Source organism: Pteropus medius, unplaced genomic scaffold (assembly GCF_902729225.1).
Source record: "Pteropus medius unplaced genomic scaffold, Ma_sr-lr_union100, whole genome shotgun sequence".
NCBI lineage: Eukaryota > Metazoa > Chordata > Mammalia > Chiroptera > Pteropodidae > Pteropus > Pteropus medius.
The window spans coordinates 2830040-2849853 of record NW_024349803.1 but is presented as its reverse complement, the minus strand read 5'-3'; the positions used below and the strand labels follow the sequence as shown (position 1 = coordinate 2849853).

General features: G+C 33.7%; 1 protein-coding gene across 6 annotated transcripts in view; it reads right to left on the bottom strand.

Moving 5' to 3' along the window:
* Positions 1 to 19814, bottom strand: part of TBC1D5 (TBC1 domain family member 5) — a 466695-nt gene that overhangs the window by 159168 nt on the left and 287713 nt on the right. For all 6 annotated transcript variants that reach the window (XM_039837041.1, XM_039837039.1, XM_039837045.1 and 3 more), the window contains one exon: positions 18067 to 18239. In XM_039837041.1, the coding sequence (XP_039692975.1) occupies positions 18067 to 18239 (173 nt within the window). The remainder of the gene's footprint in view (positions 1 to 18066; positions 18240 to 19814) is intronic.

The following is a 19814-nucleotide window of genomic DNA, read 5'->3' as shown; positions in this document are numbered from 1 at the left end:
CTGCTTTCTTCTGGGTTCTTTTGGGTTCTACAGATACATCAGGGATTCCTAATTGTCTTTCAGTGTTTATTTTTGCTTCAATTACTCTATCAGTATATATCAGTGGCTCACACACTTGAGCATACATCAGAATCACTTGCAGGCTTGTTAAAAGATTCCTGGACTCCCCTCACAGCTTCTGATTCAGTAGGGACCGAAGGATCCGCATTTCTAACAATCACCAAGACAATGCCGATGCTGCTGGTTCAGGGACTATAGTTAAGAACTTTGGCATATGCTATTCTGAAGAATAGTTTCTGTGTATTTTTCTTCTATTTAAAACAATTAATTGCTCTTTTTAAAATATCTGGGCTTTCATTTCAATAATACTGCACATCTTCAATTCACATTCTCACAGTATGGTGATTACAACTTTTAAAGCTAGTAAAAAATACAAGTGAAAGCTTACAATGTTGTTTTGTTTGAGTGATATATAGTGATGATGAAAAACTTTCAAGAGATTAGGGTTCCTAAAAATAAATGAGGGCAGGAAGATAATCAGCAGAGAGCTGAGAGGTTCCCAAATGAAAATTATTGTTTTGTCCTTTCCAGTAAATTCTTAATGTCTTCAGCTGCAGAATAGCTCATTTCTGAGGTTCTTTTTGGCCTCATGAGTTAATCACACCAGGAGGAGTCACTTTAACTCACATGCCTTTAGGAGTAATGATACGTTTAAATGATTAAACAATCAGAAAAAAAATGCATATCTCTATAATGAAAGCAGTTAGCACACAGATCCATGGTTTATATGAGTATCACAAGTCATTTGTAAATAACATGTTCATTTTAGATATGTAAAGAGTTCTGTCATGCCCTATGAAATAAATTATATTTTATTGGTGCCCGGGTGTTTCATAACTTTTATTTATTTGCTGCAAGAGTGGAGAATTAAGATAGAGTAGTTTATTTCACCAAAAGACTGACAAATGGCTCATTAGACACTTATGAAGCTGAAGCTAATTGTACAATTTTTTTGTTGTATTAATTGTCACTGCTTGCTTAACATGATCACACTGGTGGCCATCAGTGTCCATTTTTCACCACTATCCCATAAAACTACTTTCAAAAAGAAAAACAAAACAAAAAAAGAAAAGAAAATAGAACTTAAAATATAATTTGGGTTGGAGGAGTGTATTGGAGGAATGACAAAGGATTAAAATGATGGCCTTTCCCCACTGGACCACCAATAACCACCAATCCCAAACAGCAGTCACCTCACATCACCTAACAGCTTGAGTCACAGAGAGTGGAAGAGCTGTTATTCAGATTAAATATCATTTACATTATATACTTTTTTTTTTTATTTCGCCAGAGACATAAGGTCAGAATTGATTGAATATGTACTACCTGCATATAATGATTTCTCGTTTTTTACAATCATGTGCTAACGCTGCACAGTAATGGCCTACGGATGAAGAGACAGATGTACTACCAGTCATTCGCTACACATTTGCATTAACAAATCATCATTTAATTGAAGCCCATCCAACAAGTTTATGCTACTTAAATAAAGTTCCTTTCAATAAAAGATGCCACAATGACACATGGTTGTTAACTATGAGGAATAATTTTTTAAAAATTATATTTATTTTTATGTCAAAGGCTTAGGTGTGCATTACACAACCATTTATTAATTTTAATTTTGCTTGGAATAAACAACCTGGCAAATAGCACTTCATTCCGGCTACTATGGAGTAGGATCATTCCCTTTTAAACAGTAACACCACAAGTTTCTACACTGCAGATTTCACCACCCATCCTCTCTCCTCAAATATATTAAAGAGCATGACTTATATAAAAGCTATTCAGGAGGTATATGCAAATATTTATGCCAAAGCTCTAATATTAATATAAATCTAAAATCCTGCTACTATCAGGGAGGACTATTATTTTTAAAATATCATACTGAGTTTCCTGGGTAAATACTTAGGGTAATAATAGACTTAAAATTTCTAGTCTTCTTAAAAAATAAGTAGGGGAGGGTTGTGCAAATACTAATCCTCAACCTTGATTTCACACACATGGTTGTCATTTATGCCACTTTTAAGAATATTCTGATTACATTTACTGCATTACCTAATTCTTTAGTAGGAAAAAAGGTAAAGAGAGAAGGAAAAAAATCCCTTAGCACCACCTCCCATGTAAAACATTTGTCTTAAAACAAAGATGGTTAAATATGGTAAGGGAATCTCTCTCTCACCTCCTTTCCAAGTTTTTATGCGAAAGTGGTTTTTCTTTGTTCAAGCTAAAGATAAGGACACTCATTTAAAATCAATGTCTGCCTATTGATAGCCTAAATGCAGAGCATTATGCATTTTGTGTATAGATATGTATAGGTACATCTATTTCACATTTGTATACAGACCTACATGTGAGAATGAAAGATGTTATGAGGGTGTTATTCTGACAGTTTATAAGCGAACAAAAACTTGGTTCTTAAATGCATGATTTATTTTCTCCAAATAAAAATTACCTTTTATTTTTCCCTGGGTTTATGTACATTAATGATATGTACAACGTTTTATTTAAACTGGCAAGACAACTCTCTAAAGTGTTAAAATAAGCCTTCTAATTGTTCTCTAAATTGCATTCTTTTAAAACAAGTAAGACTAGAGAAAAAACAGGATTTTTTTTTTTTTTTTAAATCTGTAACTCACTAGGTTGCTTTGGGTTCCTTTTACAGTCAACTGTAGAGACAGGTGAAATTTCACCTTGCTATAAGATTCAAACTAAATTATGGCATACAGAAATGTGTCATAAATCAACTTCAAATACTGAACAAAAGATAAATAACAGAAGATTTATATTCTGACATAAAGAACCGTCTCTAACTACAATACAAAGCAAAGGAAAAAAAAATCCTACTGTGCTACTCCAGAGCTACTTCTCCTTGCTCTTTTTATATGCTAACTCAGAATAGTAATTATAGATCTTGCAAGTTGACTTCTGTTTTCCAGAACTATGAGTTGTACGTAAAACATGCCTTTTCATTGAAACAATTACCATTAATCAAAACACTGAGAGCTAACACCACTCAAGTCCAACCTACCGCTGTGCCCAGCAATATATCAAACTGTCTGTTGTCAAACATACTAAACAAACTTAAACAGACTGTTTTCACTACGAATAACAGAAAAAAAAAATGCTTGCTAAGTAATTTTTAAAATCAAATTGCTATCTCAGTAATCCATTCTGTCACTGGATTTTAATTTTAAGTATCAATCATAGTCCAACACAGACAGATCACTATTTGGCTCTGAGAAAAAAAGTCAGTGGCAGTGATAAACGAAGGTGCCTAGGAAAGACTTGGTACTAACAATGAATTTTGTTAACCTCTGATAATTCAGTAGAGAATTACACTCAAACATGTAACACATTTTACTTTTTTAGGGGTCTGTAATGCTTCATTTCCCAGCATGAATTATTAGCATAAGAAAAAAAACATTTGATTGCTCTACAGGAGTCATAAATAACAAAACTATTTCTATCGCACGTGCACATGGACCATAAATAACTCTATTATTTTATGTTTACTTTAATTTTAAATTCAGTTTTAGAGAAAATGACACAAGAAATTTTCTATGATAATGAAAACCACTTAATTTCTCTTCACATAAGTATCAGACATTTAGATCACTAACATATTTCAATACACAGCAATCTCTATGCAAAGCTGTCATCCATAAATGAGGTAACAAGTAACTATCTGGAAAGACCTTTATTTTTCTAACTATACCTTTCCTTTTTCCTACTTTACTCAAATTCTTCTCTTTTACTTAATAAACCAAAAGGTAAGATTCTCATCTAGAGAGATAAAGGCAAAATATTTTATAAGTCAGAAAGTCAGCTCTGTTTACCAATTTCTAATCAGTGGAGATGTCAAAGTATTTTACAAAAGAAGATGAGAAAGGGGATGGGAACAGTGGAGTTTAACAAACAGATCAGGCATTTACTACCAGCAAGCTCCATTATGGATTTCTGAGCTTTGTAAGCCAAGCTCCCCCAAGTGTAATTAAATTTTTATTTAGAATGGGTTTGTGACTGTTAACTTCATGTTGCTGGTGCCCGTTTCCTCCACACATGCTCAAACACACCAATGTGAAACATCATGCCACAGTTACTACTAGACAGTACATGTTGATGAAGATTCCTTTCATTTAAAAATCAAAATTGAACATTAATAAAAATATATTCATAAAACAAGGATATGGCATGCAGTGTCTGAGACAGAACACATGCACATTAACAGATTACTTTCATAGAATCAAATTATTTTTCACAGCTTTATGTAGTAAAGGAAACTACAAATCTCATATAGAAGGATATAGGGATACTACACAGCAGACTATATTTTTACGGCTAGCAAGACCCAAGATTAGCGTAACTACAACTAGGAAAAAGGTCTGAAGTCCACCCAAAGCCAACATGTTGAGCAGTTTCTTCATTCACAAACCTCTCCACCTGATAGAATTTATCACCTCTGTTTTATCATTAATCCTTCCCCCTCCTCATTTAAGTATAAACCCCTGTATACTTTACACCTTCTTTTAAATGCTTAATACAAGTAACCACAGGAGAATCCCTTCTCTCCTTGAAAAACTGCAAATAAAGATGTCAGCTATTGAGTATATTTGTGGCGTCTCCAGCAGCTGCTGTTAAATACCAGCTGGTCTAGCTGATTAAAATTACCTCCGAGTTGGTATTATAAAGATGCCTGGGCAGCGTTGCTGTATTAATGGATTATTGAGTGAGCGATGAAAACCTTGGCCAGCTGATGCGTTTTATTACAGATAGGCTTTATGATGTGTAATCACTGTAATTTTTACAACTAGAGGAAATGTAAAAAAAGGAGTAAAAAAAATCCCCATAGAAACTGATTTAACTAGATTATTCCTACCATTTTGTTTCCTAGAAGGAATGAAAGTATATAATTACTATGCATAAAAATCCAGGTATAGACCTATACACACAATTTATCTATCCATCTATGTGGATATGTTATCATCAATGCAGACAAGGAGAGAATGAACATGGACAAATGCAGTATGCATACAATTTGTGTGACTAGATATTCACCATGTTGTTGTCTGCCAAACAACCCAATTGGCTACAATGGAATCACATGACCTAAAATAGTTTTGAACTGTTCACCAGCTGGGCAATAGCTAAAAATCCAAATCTGGCCAACTGGACTATGGTTTGCAATCCAAGGGACAGGATCATTTCACTCCCTTTACCATTTCCCTTTAGTTGTTTTCTTATAAGCCAAGGTTTTTATAGAACTCAACCAAATTGTCTCTCAGATCCTCTAACTTACAGCTTATGTTCAAAAGAAGGTATGGCAGTTTATTGGCTCAGCTATTTTTATGGCTGCTACAGGAGCCAGGACCCTACTCTATCAGTTTCCACGATCATTCAAAAATGCACTGCTCTATTTATGGCACTCTCAAGGCGCCTGTATGCTCTTGATTGTTTTTAAGAATAAACATGGACTCTCAGGAGGCTGTGGCCAATTAAAATGGATCAAGTAGAGAACAAAATTCATTCAAATATGTCGCTGGGGGAATTAGCAACTTGTAGAAAAGGACAGCCATCTCAGACTGGATTCTCTCTTTTAGGTAATCCACACTTTTACTTTAAAGTAATATTTAACGACATAATGTTTATCATCAACTAGTATCAAGTGTATTGTATAATACTTAACAACAATTTTTCACATATCAATAATAAAACACATTGAGCATATGACTGGAACACAATGAAATTGATTTTTTAACAAAGATATCAAATGTATATGTGAAATGATTCCTGTAGAGCCCATGTTAGGCTTTCTGTATACCTCCCACAGAGGCCCCGTGGTGTGTTTTGAGGGTTTGTTTTAATCAAGCAAGTAACTAACGCTTATAATTAGAGCCAAATGTGGTGAACAACCTGAGAAATGAGGCTAGGCAACACTCTGAGATAAAACAAATTTTAAAAAATTATTTGATTTCACATCCATGAAACAGGTTTCCAGCGTGGCTCCTACACTAATAATGAAGATAATGCCAAGAGAAGAATTCCCGAAGGATTCTGAATAATAATATTTCATTAAAATAGGTGTATAACTTTAGAAGAGTCACAGTCATTTCCAACCTAAAAACACCAGTATGCTGTCTTAAAAAAAAAACCCTGGTCGTTGGTTAAAACATTTGTTTCGGTTATTTTTTCATGGAAATGAACGTAATTATTTGTGTTATCTTCAAATATGTGCAACTTTAACATTGGACTTTGCAATTTTGTGCAAACTCTCACTCATATGGCAACCCAACCATAAAACTTCTGATGGCTGGGAACTGTGGAGCCTCTGCTGTCATCGGGGTGAAGGCACACACCAATCCTAAGCTACTTTGCAAAAACTTTTTGATAGAGGATTTCTCCACTTGCTGATTCAAAATATGACCACCCACCCAAATTCTTTCCACTGGTTCTTAACTAGCCTCCTATAGAGGCTATCCCCTGTTCTAATTAATAATCCTCAACTCCCCAAATGATGGTGACATAAAGCACAACCCTTGATAGCAATAGATAGTTGAATGAATGATAGCTTGAAACAGTTCTATTAAAAAAAAAACGCATTAAACTGAAAAAAAATCATCATAAATGAAATCAAGTAAAAGGTATAAACTAAAAAAGCTAAGAAGAAATGATATACACAGCTTAATTAAATTTTGTTAATGTGAAAACGCATAAATCTAAGAACAGCTAGGCAAAGAGCCAAACTTCTGATCAACTAGAATCGAACCAGAAGCAAAGAGATCAATCATATGTTAGTCAGAAGCAGGCTGGTAATACTCAGGTAGCTGTGGGGACCCCTCTTTGGTAGTGAAGTGCTGGTCCTGGGTTTGGTGGGCTAGTCTTCCATTGCCTTGAGACCTTATTCCAGAATGCAGGGCTTCAGAGGCCAGGGTTAAACCTATAGCTGTAGAATTGGTATAGGGAAATCAGTCAAACCTTGTTTCTTCAGAGATTCTTAAACAGTTTTTAAAAGGCGGGGAGGGGTAGTGTGTGTCAGTGTTGTCTGATAAAAAGAAATAGTGAGACTATAAAATCTAGATGAATAGTTTAAATGCCTACCAAACACTAAAAGCTTTGTTTCATATGCCACTCTTCTTTTGCTTTTTCCTCCTGTCTTTTATGTCTAGCAAAATGTGTTGGTTGTTGGTAGGAATGTAGTGAGGGGCAAACATGGGAAGGGATGAGAGACAGAGAGTTGAAAAGAAATCAGAATGCACAGGCAGAAAACCAAAATGGTGGAGGGAAGCCAGGAGAAAGCCTATCAGACCAACTCTGAGTGCAGAAAGGAGGTGCCTGCTCTACTAACAGCAAAACAGTCCACGGAAAAGGATGAGCAGAGAGAACTTATCACTCTCACTTCACATTTACTACTGTTTTAAAATTGCATTTTCTACAAAAAAAGAGTGGAAGTAGAAAGTCAAAGATAAGGAAAATCACATTAGGAGCCAGTCTACCCCAATTTGGCACGTTTGTCAGAAATACCAAGAAGCAGAAGCACTCCTCCTGCCTGAAGCTGATCAAGCAAATAAGTATTATTAAAGATGAGTTACTTACTGATGGGCTAAACCAAAGCAAAGAGCATTTAGTATATGGGGACTCATGACTCCAGAAAGAACTATTTTTCATTAATTTTCAATTTAAAGGAGTAATATTATTCATCGTTTTTGTTAGTTAGGGGTATGAGGTCTTAACTAGGATTTTATGATCCTTGCTATGATTTATCATTATTTTTTAATTTAATGAACACTTAGAAAGTGTTTCCTATGTGCCAGACACGGTTTAAAGTGCTTTGCAAATAGAAACTCTGGACGTGATAACCCCTATAAAGAAAGTGCTCTTAATCTAACTTCAACTTCTGGGAGCACTCATTGCAACCCCGAAACTGCAATCTCGTTTTGGGTTGCAGTGAATGAAGAGTTCAGCAAGTGTAAGAAGGTACAGGTAAGATATATTATTAGTATTATTTTTCTCTATTTCTTGTTTCAAATAAAATAAAGACTTTTTAATTATAACCTAGTAACTCAAATGAACTAAAGCTACAATATATAACCAAGTATCAACATGACAAAATTCTACTCATTTAAATATATTTGTATTCCTGTTCTCCCCCTCCTCCCATACCAGGTCTAAAGATTTATCATCTTCATACTTGGGGACTGGTCAGCTAGAAGAAATAGAGCTCTGGTTCCGTTCAGTATTACTGCTTTGGCTTAATTCTGACAGTATCCACAATGTTCACTGTTCTCACTAGCACAATTTTTTACTGGTTTAAGACCCACTGACTCAATTAGGTCAGGTTCTCTTTAATAAACATTGAACTGACTCAGTATAGGTGTGATCTCTCAGCTTGTAACTCATTTTTTTCTTCCCAGTCTTAGCCATTTTTACATAGTTTCTGATGCCTCATAATCATTTCTTATATATAGTAAAATGATTACCTATTCTAAATTAAGATCTTTTAAAAGGTATTAATGTATTTTCTCCAACAGATTCCATGTAGTGCAACATTTAATTTTAATAAGGGTTTAAATAAATCTAAATAAAATAAAATAAAATAAAATTTTAAATATATTTTTTAAGTCTTGGATTTTTTTAACTACACATGCCATTTACAGTTGAAATCATAATAAGAATTTTTTAGAGGTGATACAGTGGTATAAAAAATCATCTATGAAATCATACAAAAATAAAATAATTGAAGTAAAATGAAAATGAAAGCATTATTTTTATTAGAGAAATCAAGTTTTAATCAAAGTTTTTAGAAACAAAACTATATATATATATATATATATAAAAGCCAAAGTGAATTACAAACAATATTTTATTCTGCACTTAAATTCTGTTTCAAATCAGAAATGAGAAATTTGAGGAGATAAAGAAACACATGATGAAGAACCAATAGTAGCCAAAAGCAAAATAAAAGTAAAAAGCAACAGGCTCTACCAGGTTTTCATCTGTATCCTTAATAAGTTAAGGAAAAAGGTTTTTTTAGAGTTTGTGGTAGAGGAGCTCTTATTTTTTTATCTTTTATAATACTGTAATAAATGATGAATTTTCTTAATTGTTCAATAGCCTTCGGCCAATAGCTTCTTATGAAATTATGAGCTTGGAAGAGGTTCTCTTCATTAAGCAAGCTCATCATTTTTCTAACATTTATTTCAAGGAAGAACTAATGGTGATGGTAAGGCAGGATTCTATCTTGGTCCTTAAAATAACTTTAAAATAAATTTTTACAAACTTTTAAAATAATTTTACAAATTAAAACAATTTTACTGTCCTTAAAATAATTTTACAAATTCAGAAAAAGAGTTTAGAATTTTCACACAAAACATACTGGTGATCTCAAATGTCTTAAAAGCTAGTCGAGAGACATGGCTCTAGAAAACTTGGCATTTACAGGCATCTGTTTGAAGTACTAATAGTTCCTATAAAAGGATTTACACATATTAAGCACATTCCCTAGAGGTCAAAAAATAAGGGTTAATGCTTAAGTCTGGTCAGAGACCCATTACATATACACATAGTAATCACTGATATAAGCTATGCAAGTTAGCTTAATTATAAGGTATACTTAAAAATGGGGTATGATATCATATATGAATTACCATATAGCAATAGAAAAGAGCTTATTATGGCAATTAGCTGTATGTAGACATTCGATTTGCCTCTGGCTTACCTGGTTATGGAAAAGGTCGAAGAGTAGAAAAACAATCAGAAACCCATGAAATAAAGAAGCCATCGGTGAAAATGAAGGAGAGAAACTGAATATGAGACGATTAATAATGCCAAGATTTTACCCACATTTAACTATTATTTCCAAGTCCTAAAATTCTCTCCTTCATGCTTCAGAGTCTACAGTTTTGATTTGAAGATAAAAATTATTTCCCTTCCAATCTAAATGCATTCTGCTGGCTAATAGACTCAAAGGCAACATTGGATTTACAGTTGTATCACTTTTGTCATACCAGATGACTTAAAGAAGACATTCTATTGTCCCACTGTGATTTCCAAACAACTCTGACAATATATTTCTGATAAACTTTTTTTTTTTTTTATGACTGTCATTACATGGCCTTTTATGTGTGTAAAGTTTTGGGGTAATATTTGTTTTTCCTGTAAACTTATATTCAGTTAAAGACATCACGACAAGTGTAAAGTCACAGTTTTACTAGATTTCCTTTAGGGAATTCTGATATAACCTGTAGTTGATCCTGGTCTGATTAGTGAGTTTAAGACTGGAGTTGGCAAAGTGTTGTATAGTTTAAGGTATATAACTGAAAGATAAGGATGACTATTAGTACCTGGAATGGTATTGGGGTGGGGAGTATGTTCTATCATTAAATATTTTGGCCTAGCAGTCTTTAGCACATCAGTATTTCTCAGATGTGCAGTATACCTTGTGTTTTAATCACCTCAATTCTTAATCAGAAATATAAATTTTCAAACTGTGAATTTAATTACATACAGGAATTTTTAGAAAACATTAAAAATCAACTGTTAATAAATACAATTTAATAAATGGAGTCTTAGTTGTAGAGCTAAAAAGTTTGTGATAAAAACTACATATTATGGAAGCATTTAAAGCTATTAAGTGTATTAAACGAAAATGTCATTGTTTGTTTTTTGGTTACTTTCACTAGTCCAATATATTTATTAAGAGTCCAATATATTTGTTAAGCTCCAAAACACAAGTGGAAGAAGTAATTTAATTGGAATTTTAAACCATGGGCAGAATTTTAGAAGGAAGAAAAACTTCCTGGTCTGTGTAAACGCTGTGTTTTCCCAATATGTAAACTAAAGTACTTAAAGCTACAGTATCCCAAGATCATATTGAAAATCACTGTTTCTCAAAGTTCATAACCCTATTGTATTTAAAAGTTTTATAATATTCTGGGTAATTATCAAATCATAGATTCTATCTGTAAACTATTTAAGCTGCCTCTTCATTGCTATCAGCAATTCTCACCCAGACAATTGCAAAGCCCTCCTAGGTGGGATTCTTGTTTCTTTTAAATACATAAACCACAATAATTTAGTCTAAACCTCAATTAGACTAAATCCTTTAATGCTTTACATTCTCAAAAGTCAGTTACACACAGGTGGACGTTCTGTAGGAACTGGCCTTTGTCTCTCTCCTTGTCTCACTTTATTGGCAATTTCAATTAGCATCATGCACACGACCAAACCAGTGTTTCCGCATCTCTGTCCAAAGCTCCACAGCCATTAATTCAGTTGTCTACAACACAGCCACGGTCACAGAGAAACTCCGAACTCAACGCATCCGTAACTGAATTCTTCTTCTCCCTGAAATTTCTTTCTCTAGTTCCTGCTCTTCAGATTATTATTTTTGATAACTGCATTCAGTTGTACACATCTAACCATATCTTATTGGTCACATTGCTTTCAGGCAGTTCTTTAAGTCCTGCTTTTCTCTTTCTTGAGTTATTAATTTTTATTCACCTTTCAATGGGAATAGTATATTTTTACCTAGAAAGGTATGTGGATTGTACCTTTCCTAAACTTGTGCATGTGCGACTGGGTATAGTCTTCCTTCTTGGCCTTTGTTTATCCTAAAATTCATGATTACTTTGTCAGTAAAGATCCTGCTCACCAGTTAACTCTTTTTGCAGGTCAAGCTTAAGATTAAAGTAACAGAACTACTCTATCCCTTCCTACTTCCTTATTTTTCTAACCAGCAGCCTGACCTAAGCAAGGTGAGTAGAGCAGGTCCCTGAATAACATCGTTTGGTTCATGTCATTTCATTATGTTGATAAGAAAAAAATAAAATAAATTCCTTGTCAGGGCCATTGTCTCTGTATGGAGTTTGCATGTTCTCTTCATGTCTGTGTGGGTTTCCTCTGGATGCTCCGGTTTCCTCCCACATTCCAAAGATGTGCGCATTAGGTGAACTGTCTGAGTGAGTATTGGTGTGTGTTTAGTGGCCCTGTGAAGGGCGTCCTGTCCAGGTTGCTCCCACCTTGTGCTCTGAGCTGCTGGGGTAGGCTCCAGGTACCTGTGACCCTGATTTGGAATAAGCAGGTTGCAAAATAATTCTCTTTCTTGTTTTTATTAATTTAATTCTTAAAATGTACGAATAGCTCACATTTCTTTGAATGTTTAATATTAGATGTGTTTTGGGTTTGTATTTAGAAGTTTAGTGATATTTTTGTGACCAGAAATATGTCGTAGGAACTTAACTAGTTTATATCAAGTAGCCTATGGTAAACTGGTTTGGTTATACATCATTTTGCTTAAAGTCAAAACATCCAAGAACCTACTGACAATTTTATGTGAGGAATTACTGTATTGGGCCTGGACAAGAATACTTAAGTCTTAAACAACAGCTTATTATTTTAGCTATGCTTTTGCTGCTGGTACCTGTACACAGAATATCCTGAGCTCTTTCTGTTCTAAGTCTTGGCATGATTGTGGGCACTGGGCTCTCCAGTGCCCTCGATTTTCCATTTCCTCCTCACCAGGCTAGCTTCTGATCACTACTAACAAGATTCCTCTGATTCCAGGTCTTGCATCTGCTTGGTTTTGTTGTTTATCTTGTCACCCTGATTTTGGCTCACGGTCCAATGTGGCACACAGTTCCTGTGAGTGCTTTAGTTTTCTACCATATTCATAGACCTAGTGATATTAGAGTGTGAATGTAGGCTCAAGGGTTCAAAACCTGGCTCAGCTTCTTGGTAGCTGGTCAATCTAAATAAGCCTTTACAAGCCTTATTTTTTTCATCTAAAAAATGAGAGTAATAACAGTACCTACCCCAACGTGTTGTGAGGTTAAATAAGACTATGTAAAGTCATTAGGATGATGCCTGCCCCACAGAAAACACTCAATAAATATTAACATTTGTTATACCTTGTTTCGAATAATTTATCAGTCTTCTCTATAATTCTTAATCATGATTATTCTTCATACAGAAGGAAAAATACCCAGCTCTTTCAAAAGGAGTAATTCTAGGGGGACTATCCAGGGGTATATGACAAGGTATCATTGGATCTTCACCTTCTTATCTTCATTCTGATTTTTACATTTAATGTATAAGATAAAGCTCATTGAGAAGAAAAGAGTATTTCAATCATTAACTGTATTTAGAATAGGAAGCTTTTTGCTTAAATTGTTAAGAGAGAGAATTTTTAAGGTGGGTGATTATACCGATTTAATGACAGTTATGTTTTTTACAATTAATGTCTTTACAAGTTATGTTTTTTACAATTTCAAACACAGGTTTAAAAAAACTTAGTAGTCACACATAATTACACTGTGATATGTTTTAGAATATACTGTGATATAAATATTTTAAGATGATATCACAAAATGTAGCAGATTATTTATCAATAACCAATAACTTCCCCAATTAAGTTATTCTAAACCACCATAGTGAAGCAACGGCTAATCCAGAAAACAGAAAATAAAGGAAATGGAAGATGTATAAAAAACATTTGGGAGATATGGAATTTATCCCACGAGTGCTGTAAAGAGCTCATAATTTAAGAATGCCAAAGCCCAAGTGTGTTATGAGGGTCTTTCCTCAAAAGTGACATTAATTACATATCCCACAGATGCTTATTATGTAGTCTATTTATATCAAAGTATAAAATATAGTAGTAAAAAATATACAGATTCAATATATTTAAGAGTGACAATAAAACTCTGGCCTAGTAAAAATTGTTATTTTTAAACTTCAACTTTCGGTCTCTTTAGAAAACAGTATTATAGTATTAATTGAAAACAGTATTGAATCTTTATATTGAATCTGCTAAGATTAAGGGTCTTTTGGACTCATAACAAATATATACTCAGGGATGGAATCATAACACTAACATGTAATATTTTAGAGGCTTCTGCACAAAAATAACTCCAAAGTGATGAAATAAAAGAAAATTCTTATTCTCATAGTGAAAAGAAAGGTATCAATAAAAACCTCAACTCTTAGATATAGGGGTAAAAGGGGTCAAATATTTGGTGACAGAAGGAAATCTAACTTTGGGTGGTGAACACATGATACAATATATACGACAGACTGCTGAAGTGTATACCTGAAACTTATTTGATTATTAATCAATGTCACCTCAATAATTTTTAATAAAAAAAGAAGGAAATTACCTTGGAAAGTTGGGAATAATGTAGTCAATGTTTGCTTTGGAAATTAGTCATTGTGCATTGATATACCCCTACAGAACTTAATATTTAAAAAGTCTAATACTCACCAATAACTGGCAAATAATAGACAACTCAAGATGTTAATTATCTGAATTAAAGTAAGAGAAACTTCATTCTAAGTGAAACAGGTGTAATCCTTCATAAAGTTAATGAAAAACAGTGTAAACTACTTTTAGGAAATATTTTGTAATATCACTTACAAAGTGTTAAATATTTAACTTCAAAATAACTTTTTTTAACCTAAATAGTAGGCTGATTTAACATTTTCTAACATTAAAACCAATTACTATTATCCAGGGGATAAAGCCCTTATGTACATAAAATAATATCATTAATAAGCAAGTCGTTATATAACATTCAAGATCATGAGTAGTCCCATATTTCAAGATAGATATCAATCTATTTAAAATTGAGATAAACTAATTTCAAATGACTTTAGCCAATGTTATTACAATTTATATTTTTATACTAATTATTAATTATAATTTTGTTAAATAAATGTACTAGAAAAATGCAATAAATATGTTTACACATGGCTCATCTGCCACACTGGGAGACTTGAACATATATTCTCTTACAAAAATCAGAACAAAAACTACTTTTAAAAGTGAAGTAATTGTGAAACATTTTTCTTAATGATAATTATAAGCATATTAGAAAGCAGATTTAAATAAATTTTAATGTACTAGGCAACTGCTTAAGATCGACTAAAATTAGAAACCTGGATTCAAACAGAGTATAATAGTATTTTGCTAACACTTTCTCTATCATGTAAAGAAACATATTTATGATTTACTCCCCATTCTATACAAGTTGTTGGTATTGATAACATTTCTCCCTTGGTACATTCGTTATGGGCATTTTTATCATATTGTCTTCTAATTTTGTTAGAACATTTTAGAATGTAAGAAAATACTTGTTTGAAAATAAAAATTCTATTAAAAAATAATTGGCATGTAAAAGTACATTTTAGATGATACACTTATGGATTCTGATGTTATCCTGAGGAAGAGTAGGTTTTATTAACTAAAAATTAGTTATTTTATATTTGTCCACTTGATAATTTACTCAAACTGTAACTAATTATTTTTAAGTAGTGATACTAACTATAAGCCTAAATTACCAACTTTCTTCTGACGGGAATAGATAGTAGCATCAGCAATTGTTTAGATTAACATTACTTATATGATATAGGACAAAACAAAATATTTCAATTCATTTACATGAGATACAGACCTACAGTATTTATTAGATTCAAGGACTTATTGAGCCAAATTGCTATAATCTGTTTCTAAAAGTTTAGTCGCAACATCTATACTATCTCTTCAGAAGCACTGGTCCAAAGGAAATATAAGTGTTTCCACTTATAAGAAGACCATATGTTTTAGTGAAGAAAATATAGAAAGCAAAGCCAGAGCTGGAAAGGTTCATGAATCCCTTAGTCCATCCCTGTCACAGAGCCATGATACCCTAGTTAAGTAATGGTAATGACATAATGATAACATAAGCACCGACAGACATATATTTAATGTTTATTACATACTGAGCACTATGCTTTTTACACATTATGATTTGATTCTCTCTCGTAGGCATCTTATGAAGTAGGTACAATTATTTTTAATCTCCATGTCATAGATGAAGAAACTAAGGCTCAGAGTAGGTAAATGGGTCCATTTCATTTCAAAGCCTGTGCTCCTAATGGCTATTTTGTATTGTACTAATATTATTCTTTGGCCCCTAAGATTCTAACAGTCATTAATAGGAAACATAAAGTGGTGTAATATAGCTTTGGATAGCATAAAGACAGGAAAAGAAAACCACAGTGACCTTTCATATGCCCCACAAATAGAAATAATAAAATCGAATTTAATAAATGAAATGAGTAAAGTAGAATCCTTGTACTAAAAATGTAGTACACTCGATTAAGAGAATGAATGACTTCTTCAAAGATTTTTTAAAATGTACATTTTTAGATAATGTAGATGAGATTCCACACAAAAATAATGGGATGAATAAGTCAGCTATGGTTACTGCAAGCCTTCATATTGTTAGTACTGCTAAAAAGTAAAGCTGAAAGATTAATTATGTCACAGATCATAGAATTTTACTGGGAAAGTGCTAGTTGGATGTCGAAGAAGCTCTATGAATCATTATGGCAAAGAGAAAGCTGATGGAAACTTATGTCTGCAAAGGAAGCTGGAGCACAATGATCACAAGTCCATGCCATCACCACTGCAATGTACAGCACCAGATCGGACAAAAAAGTGATAAACAATAAAGCATTTCAAAAAATCATAAACATGTCCAACATTAATTCTTTCCCTGATACTTAAGATCAATTTCTAGACTTTAGCAAAAAATTTTTGAGGGTATAAAATAGGCTTTTGTATTTGAATAAACCAATTCTTTGAGTGCACAGTAGATAGGAATACAGAATTTAACTCCTAATCTTGCCACTAGCTATTTTAAAATAAGTTTTTGTCTATAAATACAAACATATTAGCTAGACTTGCAAGTATAATTGGCAATTCATCAATAACCTGCAGAGCTGCCCAACACCCATGTCACCCATGTCTTTCTCGCTTCTTGTGGGAATGATGGAGTTGCTCTCAATGATGAAGTAAGTCAAGCTTAAGTCACAGAAATGAAACAAGAATCATTAAAAACAGGAAAGCAGAAACCTGCAATTACATATCAGGGGTTCCAGTAAAGAAAGACAGCTGAATTATTATTAGTGAGAGAGTCTCTGTAACATGAGAACATAAAGAAAACACTCATTGATATTCTTTTCTTTAGACCTAATAAATTGGCCTCTGCTCTGGTCCTGAACCTTTGACTTGAGATTCTTCGTAATTCAAATAATGAATTCATAATTATTCATAATTATGAACATCTACTATGCACATTTTGATGATATCTTTTCAATTTTCCGTGTTCTACCTAATTGAGAGATGGAATTTGCAGGAAATATCTACCAAGGAACTGCCCAGCCCTGGATATGTTCTCTTGCTCCAATATAAAGGATCCTTTTGTTGTCTGTAGTACTATACAACTAATTCGTATTTATTAAAACTGCTATCTTTGTTAATTTGCCTACTCACCTTATGAGCCACTGAATGAATACACATCACACACACACACACACACACACACCCCTAAGGAGTGACTGCCTCCTTATTTTGCTGCTATTATAGCATGTTACAGAGGTTATGTGGCTGAAGATTAGTATATTATGTTCACTGTAAGGAACATTAACCTTTTTTTTGAAATGTACTGTTTAGAGTAGAGTAGACGACCACACAATAAAATGGAAAGAACATGGATATCTTATAGTATCATTTGGGTTTGGAGCTGGCTTCATGTGTGTATGACCTGTGCAACCCTGCACTTCTTGAAGTGTTTAGTTTAATAATCTGCTGTTGCCATCTTGAACTTCTTACTAAATTTTTTAAGGGACCATTCATTTTTATTTTGCACTGAGTTCTGCAGATTATGAAGCCAATCCTGCTGGGATCTGAATTATGACTTTATTATTTAATATGTGTAAACTTAGTGCAAGCCTTAATTTCTTTCTCTGTAACAAAGGGGTAACATTCAATTAACAGGCTTGGTGGGAGTATTTGATGAAATATCCTATGTGAAAGTCATGAGCACAGAGCCTGGCACATAGGACATGAAAGAGATATGAAATGAAATGAAGCTGGAACAGTTCTTGCTTTTACATCTAAGGATCTGAGACATACAGGAACCACCATAAATCATAATTAGGTATAGCTGAAATTTAAACTTCAATACTTACAACCCATATATTTGTGGTGCAATTTCTAGTCTGTTCAAGTGCATATAAAGCTCAATATCATGCTTCTTCAGTAGATGATCCTGGATCTGGTTGACTTTGGTAACAATAGCAATTGTTGGCCCTAAATCCTGTGGTCTAGCAAAGGGGATGGGAGTCATCAGTGTTTCTTTCCCCTAAAAACGGAAAAAATAGAACACGTATTATTTCTATATGAAATTAACATATATCTGGACATAATTTCTGAGTACGCTTATCAATGGGTGCTTAAATAAGAACCAACTATTTTAATCATCTTATGACAAATGCTTACACTGTGGAATTATACACCGACTGTCATACAGATGATTGTGCTCATAAAGTTGAGAAGGCCAGGAAATGTCTTCTAAAATACTTCCTATTTGTATTCCCTTGACCACCTTCTCTGGTGACATTATGTATTACAAGATAATTTTGGCTAGAGGTAGTGGTAGGCCCTAGTATATTTCCCTGTGGCCAGTTTGTCTAATCAGCCACAGCACCTAAATGGAATACTCTGATGAAAATATATTTCCTGTGGCATAACACTTAAACGTGAAAAACAGTAAATGAAAACTGTTTTAATGTAAGCTCTTAAAACTATAAAAAAAAGTCAGAAAATAAAGAAAATAAGATATATTTTTAAATGCCCTTTGAGCAATTTAACAGCTGAGCAGAAGAGATTTTAAAACTCTCCAGGCCAAAAATATAGCTGACTTAAAAAAAAAATTTATGTGGGCCATCTACAATTTCTCTACTTGCCATCCCATGTCCCATATTAAGAAAGATATATCTGTGATTCCTTATAATGCTTTCATGTACACTTCAACTCTCCCCTCAAATCTGATGACTTCCTCGAATATATTATGTCTGAACTTTCTTCTGATGTTATCCTCAATTTCTACCTCTCTCCAAAATTGGGATTTATACCATTACTCTGTGATTGCCTACTACTTATCCTCAGTCTACTTCTCTAGCTCAAATTCCTATTTCTGCTTCACAAATATTGCTTTTTCATAAAGTTCTGGTCTTAGTTTTATTCTCTACTTATATGCAATTCCCTGAGTGACCTCAGTCATATATAGTGCTTTAACCAAAACCCATTTTCCAAAGACTTAATCTGTATCCACAACCTAGAACTCCCTTGAGTGCCTCCCATACATTCAAACATTGGCAAGGACCCTTCAATTGCGAAAAGGACCTCCAATTCAGCAGGCCCACAACTGAGTTCATCATCTTCTGCTCAAAAACATCTTCGCTTTTCCCCCATGCCTATCACAAGCCATCCTCCAATAAGGACACCTAGTTTGCCAATTTTAGCTCCTCATACCCACTCAGGGGCACTCTTTCATGTCTCCTCTTCTATACCCCTTTGTAATAACCTGTTTTGGAGGTCCTAATCATTTCATTTCATTCCTCCTAACTGGTCTCACTGCTCCTAATTTAGTCTACTTTTAAATCCATCTTCTAAAATGCCTGGTAATCTATCTGACACAGATATTAGATTATGCCAAATTGCCTTCCTTAAACATTTTTAATAGCTCCCCACCATTTTCTCTCAGGAGAAAACCCCCAAATTCTTCAGCCAGGTCTGTAAGGCTTTTCGTTACCTGGCTGGCCCCAACTTCCGCTCCTAGAGACCCTGGAGATGCCCTTCCTTACTGAGAATGTCCCTTCCCCAATGTTTCTGCTGAGGAACTCCGAAGTATTTTTAAAATTTCGCTTAAGTGCCA